At 37.7% G+C, this 13,856-nt stretch overlaps 2 protein-coding genes across 5 annotated transcripts; both read right to left on the reverse strand.

Moving 5' to 3' along the window:
* Positions 1–3,958: 3,958 nt before the first annotated feature.
* On the reverse strand, positions 3,959–7,437 carry tas1r2.2 (taste receptor, type 1, member 2, tandem duplicate 2). Its single transcript, XM_067240568.1, has 6 exons — positions 7,235–7,437; positions 6,664–6,961; positions 5,717–6,457; positions 5,267–5,470; positions 5,061–5,181; positions 3,959–4,881 (listed from the first exon to the last, which is right to left on the reverse strand). The coding sequence occupies exons 1-6, from the start codon at positions 7,435–7,437 to the stop codon at positions 3,959–3,961; spliced, it is 2,490 nt and encodes an 829-aa protein (XP_067096669.1).
* Positions 7,438–7,871: 434 nt separating this feature from the next.
* On the reverse strand, positions 7,872–13,639 carry rer1 (retention in endoplasmic reticulum sorting receptor 1). 4 transcript variants are annotated; one of them, XR_010876881.1, is made up of 8 exons: positions 13,579–13,639; positions 11,832–11,913; positions 11,558–11,662; positions 11,246–11,345; positions 10,667–10,745; positions 10,011–10,146; positions 9,322–9,735; positions 7,872–8,407 (listed from the first exon to the last, which is right to left on the reverse strand). XR_010876881.1 is itself a non-coding variant. In XM_067240600.1 (8 exons), the coding sequence occupies exons 2-8, from the start codon at positions 11,910–11,912 to the stop codon at positions 8,397–8,399; spliced, it is 567 nt and encodes a 188-aa protein (XP_067096701.1). In that variant the 5' UTR covers position 11,913; positions 13,579–13,639; the 3' UTR covers positions 7,872–8,396. The 4 variants fall into 4 exon arrangements, 3 of the variants coding, with proteins under 3 accessions (XP_067096701.1, XP_067096699.1, XP_067096700.1); XM_067240600.1 differs by having other exon boundaries at positions 9,681–9,735; XM_067240598.1 differs by lacking the exon at positions 7,872–8,407 and having other exon boundaries at positions 9,183–9,735.
* Positions 13,640–13,856: the final 217 nt, after the last annotated feature.

The following is a 13,856-nucleotide window of genomic DNA, read 5'->3' on the forward strand; positions in this document are numbered from 1 at the left end:
ATGAATTGTTGAATGAATTATAGGTAGCCTAAACGTCACAAAGCAGTTTGCTAGGCCTATTAATTATTTTTTGAAATGGGTCTTAGAAATTAGGCTATAGACGTTTATCATCAAAACTAGAAGCATTTTTTGAGGATTTAACATTGTCAGTGGAAGATTAAAAACGGCTATTGCTCATATTAAAACGTGCAAGGCTATGTAGAGTTCGGCCTATGGCTAATTGCGTAAAATCAACCGAATAATTGGTGCCAGGAATTTTATGTTGTGTTCAAAGTGGTAATACAGCGTTTAATCAGTATGAAATTCGACCACGATTCACTGGTGAATGAGTGCTGGTTCGTTTCTTTTGTCCTGCATTATCCGTGTTTTCACGCTCAGATTTTACAGGGACACGTAATTTTGCCATGGTTGGAAACATAGCAAACCGATGTATTTTTGATTCAGGGACAACGATTTCACGTTGATTACATGGCATGGACACGAGGCCTATCATTTCAATTAGCGCCCATACTTGGCTTTATGGGGAGAATAACATTGGCCTACATTATTGTGACACAGCGAGGCTTTAAAAGGTTGCTAGCCGAATAGGTTAAACCACAGTGCTACTGATATACAAAAGAAGAGACAATCGTTTATCCATAATAATAGCGCAAAGAGACCTGTGTACAAATCGGACATGCTAATAACATGCCATTAAATTACAAGTTAATTGTATCTTTCTAAAAGCACCTCTTGCTTTTCCTTCACTTTCCCTTTTCTCTCTCGGGTAATTCATTAACCCTAATATTCTTTTGTTATGTATGTGTGGCAGTGGGGTTCGTACAAAGAATGCTGTAATTATTGGGGACTTTGAGGACTTGTTAACAGCAATTAGTGAAGCAATTATACAATTACCTACAATAAACTTTTTTCCACAGAAGAAAACTTGGTCATATTAGCAAGCGAATGGTCAGGGAGGAAAGTGAGGTTAAATGGAATTGAAACGCCATTCAGAAAAGTAAAGGCTGTGAATTCCTCCTTTAGGCCATTAAACTTGTAGCCTAGATATTGGGCTTTTGTATGAAAGAAAATAATATTAAGATTTTATGTGATTTTAATAGTGTAGGATATATAACACAAGAGTTCCACAGTGCATAAACTGTAGGTTAGTTTACCTAGGCCTATTAGGCTACCTTACCTACGTCTAAGTAAGGTATATAGGCCATAAGTAAATATATGAACGGCATGATGCAGATTGTCTCTATCTGACAGAGAGCGCAACTAATTGTGGAAACGCCTTCCGTTCAGGGTCTTCAGCAAAAGTGATGTGGGCAAAGTGTATTCAATTACTGAAGCTCTGTTAAAAAAGTACCATACACGTGTCTACTGTACTGACCAAAAATGACAGTATGTAGGCTGCAGAAAGAAAGGCTGTGCACGCGACGGTCCTTTAGCGAAGCTTTGATCAAACATCAAATATCATGAATTTCTATAGACTGGTCACCAGGTTATTTAAGGGTCTTTACTTTGGAAAGCCTACACAATAGCTGGTGTTTGGCTATGTGAACCGGGGTTACCAGCTGAAAAGAGCAGAGGTGCACATTAACATCGCTTAGGGTTTTTTCAAGAGCTGAAATGAACTAGTGGAAAGTAACTTTATAACTCGACTGAGGATGAGTCCCTTTGTGGAGCGTTTGACTGAAAGACACAAGCACCTAACAAAAGGAGCCCGTCATTGTTAGTCACTATGGCGCATGGGTATTGAAGTGCCTTGAATTGCTAAACATCTGGCATGACTCTACACTACTTCAGACGGATTAGAATAAGAATAACGTGGCTACTTTTTAAAACACTATCTTTGCCCATATGTTAGACAACAGAGTTACTAAGTATGATTATTTTGGCATCAACGACGCTGGATTGGAGATTTTATTATCAAAACCTATTAGGCTCATGCCTTGAGCATAAATTCCAAGAAGATCATACAATGGGCATCCAGCAACCTTAAAGTACCAGATAAAAATAGACAGACTGGGGTGCAATGAGACCAGGGAATTGATTTTTATGATGGGATTCATTATATGACTGGCTGGAGACAATTAGGCCCACTGAAATTGTAATTTTGTTTTGCCAATGCAATTTTTTAATATTATGTTTGCATTAGCCTATTTGATCAGTAAACTTAGCCTAATTGAAAAGCCATGATAAAATGTATAGGCATCTATTAGGCGGGCAACTCGAACCCTAGCCATAGCCTCAAATCACAGACGGTTTTGTCATTTTAAACATTCAGAAGTTTGGGTGCTTTGCATTTAAGAAAGACGTGATTGTTGTCAATTGTTGCAGCAGGTTTTCCCAGGACATTTCCTTTATCTAGAAAAAGTGGAAAATCGGAATGTACAACTGAAAAGCCAGGAGGCGTTCCTCCAATTTTCCTCGCTCCATATTTTGTGGAAAAGAAATATGCAGTCTCTCAGCAAAAGCGTAAGTGGCAAATGCGGTTACCGGTGCTTTAGTTAGACAAAGAGATCGTTTCGTGACCAGATGTAAGTTGAATATGGCATACACTACAAGGATTTTGGTAAATAATATAGCCTCAAGGAGGATTGGATAATTGTCCCTGTCGCTCTTGCTCCCCTTTACGAGTTGTTTAACTTATTTACACTCTGAGGGCTGAGTTTCCTTAAACTTCGTGTGGGGTGTGGATTATCTATCTACCCTAAAATTGGTATGAAATTGTCAATTTGTTGGTGTCAGCGTCCAGCTGGCGAACCGCACCATATGCCACGCACACAGGCACCATTTAGCGATTCGTTCCTAGTTTCACGGTGCGTCCCCCAAATTCTCCGTGGAAGAGAACTGAATGGTCACAACAAAATAGCAATTTACTCTCTGAAATGGCCACATAGGCTACCCCCCAAGGTAAGGCCTTTACGTTGACACAACTATAGGAGCAAATCCAGGGCCCCTAAAACCTCTAATTTTACGTGTTGACCTGTTTCGCCTTACAACAGTTTGCATAAAACGAAGGGGATTTTTATCCCAAATATCCTATTTGTAATTCCTATATCAGGTCCTCTTTTAAATATTAAGATAATGTGTGTTTAAAACATTTTTTACCTAAGGACACTGGAAGCTATCAGATATAAGAATGAGGGGTATATGCCTGGATGGAGAGCTTAAACAAGCTATAGTAGGCCTAGTGTGTGTGTGTGTGTGTGTGTGTGTGTGTGTGTGTGTGTGTGTGTGTGTGTGAAATTAGTATTAGGTATGAGAGACAGATAAGAGGCTGGACATTATCTTCCCATATACTGATTTATTGGCAAAACATAATAGGTCTACGTTTGGTATGCCTACACAAAATACTTGAAGATTAACTGTTGAACTTCAGGTATTTTCTCACTATAGCCTACGTTTACACAGTCTAGTAGCAATTTATTGCAAGCATAACCCTAAAATCTCAAATGTATGCGACTGAATTACATTTTATATAAACAATTTGTATTATATACTCCACAAATAAGCATAAAGCATACTAACAGTAAGGAGCTGGAATTTATTTAAACCACGACTGAAGCTCACCTATAGCCCCCTACCCAATCCTGAAGAGACTGTCAGTGTCAAGGCCTGGTAGCGACACCATGTGGTTAAGGAACATATAACACGAGAAATATGTCAGTAAAAAGGTCTGTAGTTTATAGAGACCAACTATAGTGTAAAAAAAAACAACTAGCTATATTTACTAAGGACAAATCCGTTATTTGACAGTAGAAAGACATACTTAAATTATTTACTTTACTAAAAGTGAATTACTTTAGAGTTTACTATAAACCTAGTATACAGTCATCACTAAAGTAAAAGTAAAAAATGCTGTTGTACCCCAAACCAAATAAAGATTCATAAAAAGGTATAAATCTAAATCTATGAAGAGATCAAATATAAGCTAAATATCATCCATGTAACTTTGTATGTTGTGCTCCTAGTTGCTGATATTCAGGGTGTAACTTTGAATCAGACCTTGGAAGTGCTGTTGTGTATTTTTCTGAGGCTGAAAAATTATGATATAGCACTTTGGTAGAAAATACCAAAGGAGGATAGAGTACAGACTACAAACCACGGCCAATGCATTAAGACCCTGAATGTACTTCCCTTTGTACAGCATGGTGGTTGTGCTAAAGGCCATCCAGGTAAGGATAAGGATAAGCAGGCAAAAAGTGATTGCTTTAGCCTCATTATAGTTTTTGGGCAGATTCTTTCCAATGTATGAGATTATAAAGCATAAAATGCACAAGACAGCAAGAAAACAGTTGGATGTGACTAGTTGTCCAGAGCTGAACATTTCACATTTGATTATAATTAGGTTTTTGCTTGTTGTGTCATTATATGGTTTAGGTGGTTTGGCTACATACCCTGTAAGCAACAAGGCTTGAAAAAGAAAAGTCCCAGCTATGACTAGCCACTGTCCGTTATACTTTGTCCACCATTTGTACAACACAGGGAACTTAGTCGCCATTTTGAAAATGCAAACTATCTGAAAGGAGCGCACTCCTAAACAGGCTAAGCAAATAGAAAATAACAAAACAAACAAAATACTTGATAAACAACTAATTTCTGTTGGCTTACCAAGGTAGAAGAACACAGTGAAGCTAGCAACACTTAGACAGCCCAAGACAAGGACACACATTGGTCCCCCGGCAGACTTGACAACAGGTGTGTCAAAGTTGCGAGCAAAAAGAATGGTAACAGCCAGTGTTAGTCCAAGCAATAAACTAGTTAAGACCAGGATAACGATGGCAAAAGGTTCTGTATAAGATACATACTCCACTGTACGATCAAGACAAGCAATGCTTCCTGGCTCTGACCACTCTGTCTTCAGACAGTTCTTGCACTGGTACAGACTCACTGTTTGACAGGAGAAAATTAGAACACAGACATGAATATTTCTCTATTCTTCACAGATGTGTGTACAAGATGAATGGATAACGCTGCTCTTTAAAAACATAAATATAGCTTTGTCCAGAAAGAGCACATTGCTTATTAAAGGGTGTAAGGAGTTTATGCATATCTATGGAAGCTCTTACCTGTTCTGTCAATATAGGTATCCCTTGGACAGATTTCACATTTAAAGCAGCATTTGTAGTCTCCATTCTGATTTCTCACAAATCCCTTTTGACAGTCAGGGGAACACTGTGACACAGGCACCTAAGCAAAAATAAGAATCTGTTAATTACTGTGAAGACAAAGAATGTACTGTTTGTGATAAAAAAAATAATTATGAAAAACTCACAGAGCCATTGGTATGCCATTGTATTTTACTGTTGTTAATAAAGAACTGGAAATTTGGGTAAGTTTTGTAAGACCCAAACATTACATGACAGCCATTCTTCCAGAAAAGGATTTCATATGATGCAGACACTGGGTCCCCATGAACATCAAATTGAATATTTTGGTTTAAAAGCGTGAAATTTGACTTCTGTAACTCCCTCAGAAGCTGTGAACATATGAATATAATACTTGCAGAATTAGATGAGTAAGAGATGCATATTACATCAAGTAAAAAATCATTAAAAAGTCAGCTAGCCTGAATATTGCATTTGAATTAGTACCTAAACAGTACCTTTAAAGTTTTACCTATGTTCAATAATCTATCCATAGTGACTAGTCTGTTACAACATAAAAAGACGCACTTTTACTAAAATCTTCAAACAAATGTGCTTAATAGGTTGCATTAACTCACCATGAAGGGGTGTACTGTAACATTTTCATTGCATCCCTCATTGCTGCACTCCAACACATTGTGTAATGCTTTGGCCAACGCATAGACGGAAGAGTAAACAGCAAAATTGTGGGATACGTCTTTAGAAAGGATTTCCTCTGTACCCACAGCAGTGCATTCGTCACAAGCATGTCTACAGAGTATCTCCTCAGAAGAGTCTAGTGCACAGGCTGTACATTGTCCTTGCTCTTTTGAGAAATAGAGATACTCTTCGAAACCAGGTATGGGTACAACTGACAGTGTTACCCCAATTATGGTGCCGATCTTCTCGATTCCCTTCAGTTTGGGGAGTTTTTCGTCTAAAGACCAGACATCACTTGAAATCCATACTTTTTTTGGTATGTTATTTGTTATTGCCGTTTCAAAAACAACCCCTGCATCACTCGGCAAAGTAAAAACAACAATAACATTTACCCCAAGATTATCTATTGTTCTAAACATATCTAGGACATTTGATATTTTCTTCACATTAGCTGTATACGCTAAGCATATTTCAGTGTCCTTTATCATGCTTATGAAAAGGTCCAAGCCGTCTTCACTGTAGGCATCCTGGCTGGTGATGAAAGCAACCCAATGCCACTTGTAGTGTTGCAAAATTGAAATAATCAGCTGTATATTGTCCCGGTTGCTGGGTACAGTTCGAAAGAAAGATGGATATTTGCTCTTCTCACTCAGAGCTGAACTTGCAGCTCCATAATTGATCTATTAAGACAGACACCGTTTTTTTGCATAGGTTTCTAAAGCTCAAAACATCCAGCATCAACATAACATTTACATTATTACATACAAGGCTTATACACTTTTACTCTGAATACCAGGACTGTCTATGTCATGTTCTCAAACAATAATAATAGCTTGTGTTTAGAACTATGAAATTGTTGTTTGAAGATATAAAAACACAACTTTACCATAGGAATGAGGTGCATCATGAATAAAGGAGCAATAGTCATGGTATCTTCACTTCTGTATGGACCGATGATTCCTATTACTTTGGAGAGGTAGTCAACATATTCATCCTTGACTTCTATGGATCCATTACTGGACATGAGACTCAAGACAGTTGGAAGGTTGAGGACATTTGAGCAAAAGTCGAATATTTCATAACCAAGTGACTGATTGGGCAGGATGAGGGTAGAGTTATTGATCTCCTCTACTGCAAACCTCATCACCTGGAGCCTTCGATAACTTGCCAGTGTAAAGGGCTGTCTGTAGGAGGATTGTGGGAAGTTTCAGTTAATCTAGGTATGTCACAACATCCATTCAAAATCAAACAGCATGTGTGCCGCATACTGTATGACTCTAAACAGCACTGTCGACTAAAAATGAGGACACTGAATGAAAAGAAAATAAGATATGAGTGCATAGCATTTCAAATAAGGAAATCTTAAAAATCCCTTAAAACCGAAGGATGCACTGAATGTATCAAACAGATTGTCAGCATGGGCAGAAAACCAATTTACAAAAAAACAACCTACTCACTTTGAACAATCCAATTCGAAAGGCAGATCATGAACACCGTATGTGATGGTAGTATGAACATCAAAAAGTCCACCCAGCAAATACTTTCCATCTAGGTCAAACTCCATGCAGGAGCCATTGGGTAGCAGATGTTGGAGAAGCCCCGACAGAACCAGCAAAGCTAAGAACTCCCCCATCATTGCTTTGAATTCACAAAGCAACATGTACCTTTCATAGCTTATTGCCTTACCTTTGGTCAAGAACAAAATGTCAAGCACCAACTTCACAATCCCTTTACATTTGTCAATTTACATACTCTTCTGTATGCATCATTTGCTAAACCATCCTGAAGCAAATGTGCTGTACTTTAGAAAACCAATGAATCAAAATAAATCAATTCATTGTTAACCCTAGGATGTGCACCTAAGTAAATAAGGATGTGGTCAAAAGAAATAATGAAAACATTTGACTATTCCTGTGAAACAAATGTTGTGAAGCTGCCTCTCTTTGCAAATATTATACCAACTGCGGAAGGCAAAATTGATTTGCTGTCCAAAGGCATGACTCAAATAAACATGGTAACAAACATCGTAACCCATAAATCAAAGTAAGCAGGTCCACCCACCTCTAATTTCAAAATATGAATCTGAAACACCAATCCTTTGCTGGAAGGGACACAGTCTCTTTAATAGCATTTGGAGTGAAAAAATTACACTTAGTTATTAAAATCATGTTTTTAACTTTAGCACAAGAGAAACCAAGAACATGCAATGTAGTCCATGGGAAACACAAATCTAGAGTCTAATTACCGGTTTTGTTTAATTTGTTTCAAATAACATGATGGGTTCAACAACTGAAAATAGTCTTGTGATTTGAAAATAAACAAGTAAAAATAATCAAACAGTTTGATCTTTTAAAATATATAAATCCTCAAGACAACCCTTTTAAACACAATGAACTCTTTTCTTTTTTACAGGAAAAAATGTTTTGATCCTTTATTACAGTGCTGATCAAGGTATTCCAAAATGTCTCTGGTTACCAAAAATACTACTGCACACACTTATAAGATCCCCAGCATACTGATAAAAATGCCAAAAAAGTTTGGGGTGGAGAGAAAAAGAAAAACGTGTTCACAACCCCCTTCATCCATTTGTTACATTAAAATCTCTCAATCTCAATTTTCTTATGTGTCCTCTGCAAAAGAAGAGAAAGAGAGAATATATTTGTTTGGAATTATTTGATTTTTGCCATCAGCTTCTAAATAAACACAGAATGTAAGAAAGTACATGCTACTAGATTTCCATGGAAAGTACCCCTAGCTTGAACACACACATGGTTTCATTGCAGTGTCAAAGCCTGTGGACTTGGTGTATCTTGGATTGGTAAAATGTACAATATACATTTGAAAGAAATTTGGTTATAAATTTAACAGGGACCATGATGCAAAATCCTAGGATAGTTTCCAGGAGTGCGGACGGACAGTTTTCTCTTTTGGTTGAACAATACAAGACACAAAAGCAGAGGAACTAACACAAACATACTCTAATCTACTGGAAGCAGTAACACAACTACTGATGCCACCAACCTTGAACTATGCATCATGTGATAAAATATGACATGAAGCCCATCATAATCGCTCTTAATCTTAACAATTCCAGGAAAACTATGCAGTAAGGAAGTTGTCTTCTATCCAAAACAGCAAATAACTGTGTTTTCATAATTGTTGAAATAATAAATGAATGGTTATGATAGGCAGCCTTCATAGTGTATGCATGTTCACTAAAATTGACAGCATGAAGTACAAAGGACATTTTAGTGGGAGCCTCTCAAGCCAGTGCAACAGTACACTTGATCACAAGAGAAATCATTCATAAACTTACATTTTTACTTAAATTTTAATTTACATCTAATTTGGTTATTTCACTCTAAATCTAGGTAATTTCCAATAAATGTGTTACAAACAAGTAGGTACAATGTCAAAAGTTGGCAGATTTATTTAACTTGGAGACAGAGCTTAGTAGTTGAAGGGAATTGTCCACAATAATCCACAACTTAGTTTTACTGCAATCCCATTCAGTGCCAAATCCTCTAGGTGACTTTATACTTACCCTATAGGGTTACAAGGCAAAAGGTGGCACTGCATGTCAGCCAACTAAACAAACAACTGATCCCAATGGAAGATGACTCACTCAAACCCCCATTTCCTACAAAAAAAGGCAGCGTTTCTTGACTAAACCAATCCTGGACACCACCCCCCCCCCCCTCATCCAACACTGTCAACATGGATCAAAACTCGTTTCCATTCTCTGTTTGTTCTCCTTTACAAAGAAGCACTGACCCACGTCATCCATCTGACCACGCTTTAAAATTATTATTTTTTGGATCATTTTAATTTCAAAAATATTGGGGGAGGGTTTTTTTTGTTTTGTTTTTTAACTAGCAAAAGGTTTCCCTGTGTCTTCCTTGCCTCTGTAAGTCCTCTTCCCATGTGTGAATGGTAGATATCTGTACTTGACCATATGCTGAAAACAGAGTTAAAAAAACATTTACTTGACAAAGACATTAGTAATCTGCAATTAGCATGTGCATATTGAAGCTGTTTAATTCAGTAGACATTACCCTGACAGTTTGAAGCCCTTTAAATTGCCGTAAATAAACATATTTAAAAGGGAATATTTCATTAGCGTGGTATGCAAAAATACAATAATACACAAATTGATGAATCCCTTCAATAATCATGAGTCTTTACTATCTGCAATTGAATTCAGGTCTTTGTAGCAGATGTGTATAATCTTACCTTGATCTGCCTCTTCATGGTAATGCAGAAGAGCATGATGAAGTACATTACAAGAATTGGCCAAAACACTGGCACATTGAAGGCTTCAAAGAATGTGCAAATCATAGCGATGACAATGCCTTTTGTTGCCGAATGCCTGAGGAAAGAAGCACAACACAACATAAATATACAGTCTTTTATAATTACTAGTCACACACCATTGCAGTCAAACTGGTTGCCAAACTTGAATTTGTAGTGACACAAATTATTGATTCACATCCAATTATTGTTATTCATTAAAACATACTAATGAACTCACTTGTTGCAATGCAAATCTTAAACTCACCAACCCACAGGCTAGCCAATGATGGCATTCAAAAGCATATATTATTCTAAATCTTGTGACACAGTTATAGGCTTCAAAATGGCTCAGATCTATCAGCATGCAATACTAATTAGTCTTAATCTATTCAAATCCCCTTTTGCAGCATGGTCACCAGTAATCCTGTCATATGGCACAAGTGTACCATCTGACAAAGTACCAGTGGGTTGCAGGAAAACTAATTTGGGAAAATGGGTTGGCATATGTAATCAGTGGTTACAATGAAAAAAGAAAAGGTCATTTAAATCATTTGTGGAGGGTAGCAATAGATGGTTGAGTTGTTAAGGGCTCTCACCAGAATTTGAATTCAGGCAACCTTCTGATGAAAGGGCGGAACTCCTCATTCTGCTTGGTGGGAAGAGCTGGGCCTTCATCTAGAAATCGGTGGAGAGGCTAAATGGTTCACATGTGATAGTGTTCCCAGCTGAGCTCACAGATGTATTGAAAAAACGTGAACTGTACAAAAATCTCAAATGTGAGGCCGCTGACAGTGCCAAAACAGGAATCTTTTCTCACACTACTACAGATGTGTCTGCAGAGAATGGGGGTGCACCAAATTGTTGTCCTGTACACTACTGTACAGGAGTTCTGAAACATCTGGGTTACAATTGATCATACGCATCCATACAAATACCCAAATGTTGAGTTTTCTCAACTTTTGCATCGATAATTAACCACAGTACAACCTGCCTTTGGCCATTTTGAAAACAATCAAACATACTCATACATAGGTATTGTATCGAGAAGTTATGCCGTTTTACAGTCTGTAAAAATATGCAATAGTGTGAACCAGGTTTAAGTAATTAAGCCATGTACCACTTAAAGCAAACCAAAAATCCCAGGTAAATGTCTGGTATTAAGAAGAACAACTTGCCTGCATCATCAAGCATTGATGGATCCACTTTTGGTGATAGAAAAGCGATGAACAGGTTGAGATGGTAGATTCCCAGAGCATATGTGACTATATACCAACCCTGAAAATAGCAGAGAAATATCTTACATTTAGACAAACCTAAGCCCTAAAATTAAGTACAAGCTATTGTCAAAGTTTGGGTCTGAGATAGCTGCAACGTTGAAAAAGAATATCCACTGGAATGCTACCTAAACTGTTTGAATATGTATCATTTTAATGCATGGGAAATATAAACAACATATTTCATTGTGAATAAGCCGCATGCTTCTTTACCTGTAAAATGTACACTCTGATCATGTAAATGGCCGTTAGCAGAAGAGTTACTGCCCATCGTACAATTGAGAACGGTGTTGACTTGTCGAGCCATGACTGATAGATCTGTATGGGAGAGCAGGTAGAAAGTTGATAAGAAATCAGTAGTAAACAATTAGTAGACAACAATTCCCTACAATGTCATATATTTTGAAATAAATTTGTTATTGCAGCACAGTATTTGGTTGGTCATAATAATTGTTTAGTTCTATGCGATCTCTGCTGTAGTCGGTACCTGTCCAAGCCGCGTGAAAAAGCTACCAATTACAGATGGTTTCCCATGGATCGATTCACCAGCACTGTCCCCTTCTGACATTCTGCTTGTGGAGACAAAAAGGCAGACATACATTTTTATCAGACATCATCATAGTCTAACCCAGTCTAGTATTGATTAGGATAAGTGAGCAGAATAGATTGTATACTTGAGGGTCTTGGATTTCCAAGCGAGTCTCAAGAGAAGGGTGATAACAGTTCATTCAAAGACACTTTTCTCTGAGTGTTCAGTACAAGGTTAAAGAGGCTACAAAAAAAGTAGATCAAAAATACTCATATGTGACCATCATCACTAAATGATGGTACATAATGCATTGGTCTGTTTGACTAACTATATAACGTAATTTTATTGATCTATATCAGCTCCTTGAGGTTTTGGATGATAGTGAGATAACTTTGAGCTGCTATAATTAACTAGAGATTATCTAACATTCCAAACGGCAATTGCCATTGTATGTCCACGTAGAAATACACCGGTACTGTATTGTTTAGCCAAAACTTGCTTGCTGTTACTACTGTAGATAGGTGGTATGAAGCTAACCACCAGCTAGCGTAACGTTACTAGGCCTGACAAGGGAAATATACCAGGCCGGCAAACAAACCAACAACCGATCACCAATACGGGAGCTATTTGATGTAGCAGACCACACGCAACTTAATCAATGTCACCCAGCTAGCTTGCAAACATGCGGTAGTGAATTACTTACGGTCGAGCGTTGTCACAAATATGATTTACAGATAAATAAACCTACCTAGCTATATACGCTAGCTAGCTAACGTTCACCGGCTATAGCCAAGCTACTGAGCTAGCTACCATTCCAAGCTAGCTGGCCGGCTAGGTACGCCCCACGGCACTAGGGAGCTAACGAAATGTGAAACTACAGTGGAGAACAGGCACTAGTTCAATCAATGACCGTGTCGGATCATATACCCTTTAAGATAGTCATCTATCTAGCTGTACTTACACTAACATCAACCACATGCCTTAATATTATGCATAGCAGATTATTTTTTATTTTTTTTATCAGAGAAGGTTTTCATGTTTAAATTCTGACTGAAGCTAGCTAACATGTTGATCAGCTAGCCGGCGTATGTTACTCATGTCCTGTCTTGCAATAATAGGACAAATTATGTCTGCTAGATACCTAGATGTTGGTTATCTAACCTTGCATAACTAGCTCACTAGAAATAATTGAGAATTAATAGTTATGGTACCTTCCTGGTCCAACTAGAGGCTTCTCTGGGTTTTGTAGTTTTCACGTAAACGATATTCTTTAACATCGGCTGTAAAGCAATGAATGATACCCTACATTCCCCACAGTTGACCTGTAGCTTAACCTAAGCATTCCGTAAACATGACCTGAAGTCCAATCTGTTAATCTTTTAATTTATATATCGGCGTTAACTGGAAGACGAACTACATCCACCAGCAGGAATCTAAAACATTTGACAACTCACTTCCGGAGAAACTGCTACTGTAGGCTGTACCTCACAGAATTGTCTCTCGGTTGGAAACCAAGCTAGCGTTAAATTGACGGCTAGCTAGCTAAGTAGCTACCACAACTATGTGGTCTCTTGAATTGCTATTTGTAGGAATTGCACTGAAGGTCTTACTTCGGTTTGGGTACCTTATTGGTACTAAAATGATATACCACAGAACTGATTTCATACTGAGAGACAAAATGCATAATGACAGACTTATTTCTTACCTGATGCGGCCGCTGTGTCACTCGGCTCTACCTAACTAGCTACCTCTCGTGCAGGCTAGTGAACACGTCAGTACTTCCGCAAAGAATCGCTCCAACTTCAGGCATGGTTAGTAGAATTCCGAAAATCCGAAACCATGATCCATATTACAGATTACGAAAAAAACGCACATTCTGCTTGTGTAATTAACTTAAAATGTTTGATGTATTATTGTATACAATATTTAATTTAATTTAAGTATTTTTTTAAAACAATGTAAAATTATTTATCAAACTTGCAT

This window comes from Osmerus mordax, chromosome 7 (assembly GCF_038355195.1).
Source record: "Osmerus mordax isolate fOsmMor3 chromosome 7, fOsmMor3.pri, whole genome shotgun sequence".
In the NCBI taxonomy this organism is placed as follows: domain Eukaryota; kingdom Metazoa; phylum Chordata; class Actinopteri; order Osmeriformes; family Osmeridae; genus Osmerus; species Osmerus mordax.

Excerpts from the sequence above, each read along its gene's own strand:
- tas1r2.2 (XM_067240568.1), bottom strand. The coding sequence starts at position 7,437 with ATGTTGCTTTGTGAATTCAAAGCAATGATGGGGGAGTTCTTAGCTTTG. Across the intron at positions 6,962-7,234 it reads TTCGAATTGGATTGTTCAAA|ACAGCCCTTTACACTGGCAA; the intron begins GTGAGTAGGTTG and ends ATCCTCCTACAG. Across the intron at positions 6,458-6,663 it reads TGATGCACCTCATTCCTATG|ATCAATTATGGAGCTGCAAG; the intron begins GTAAAGTTGTGT and ends CTGTCTTAATAG.
- rer1 (XM_067240598.1), bottom strand. The coding sequence starts at position 11,912 with ATGTCAGAAGGGGACAGTGCTGGTGAATCGATCCATGGGAAACCATCT. Across the intron at positions 10,746-11,245 it reads ATCAATGCTTGATGATGCAG|ATGAAGGCCCAGCTCTTCCC; the intron begins GCAAGTTGTTCT and ends ACCGATTTCTAG. Across the intron at positions 10,147-10,666 it reads TTGCCTGAATTCAAATTCTG|GCATTCGGCAACAAAAGGCA; the intron begins GTGAGAGCCCTT and ends TTCTTTCCTCAG.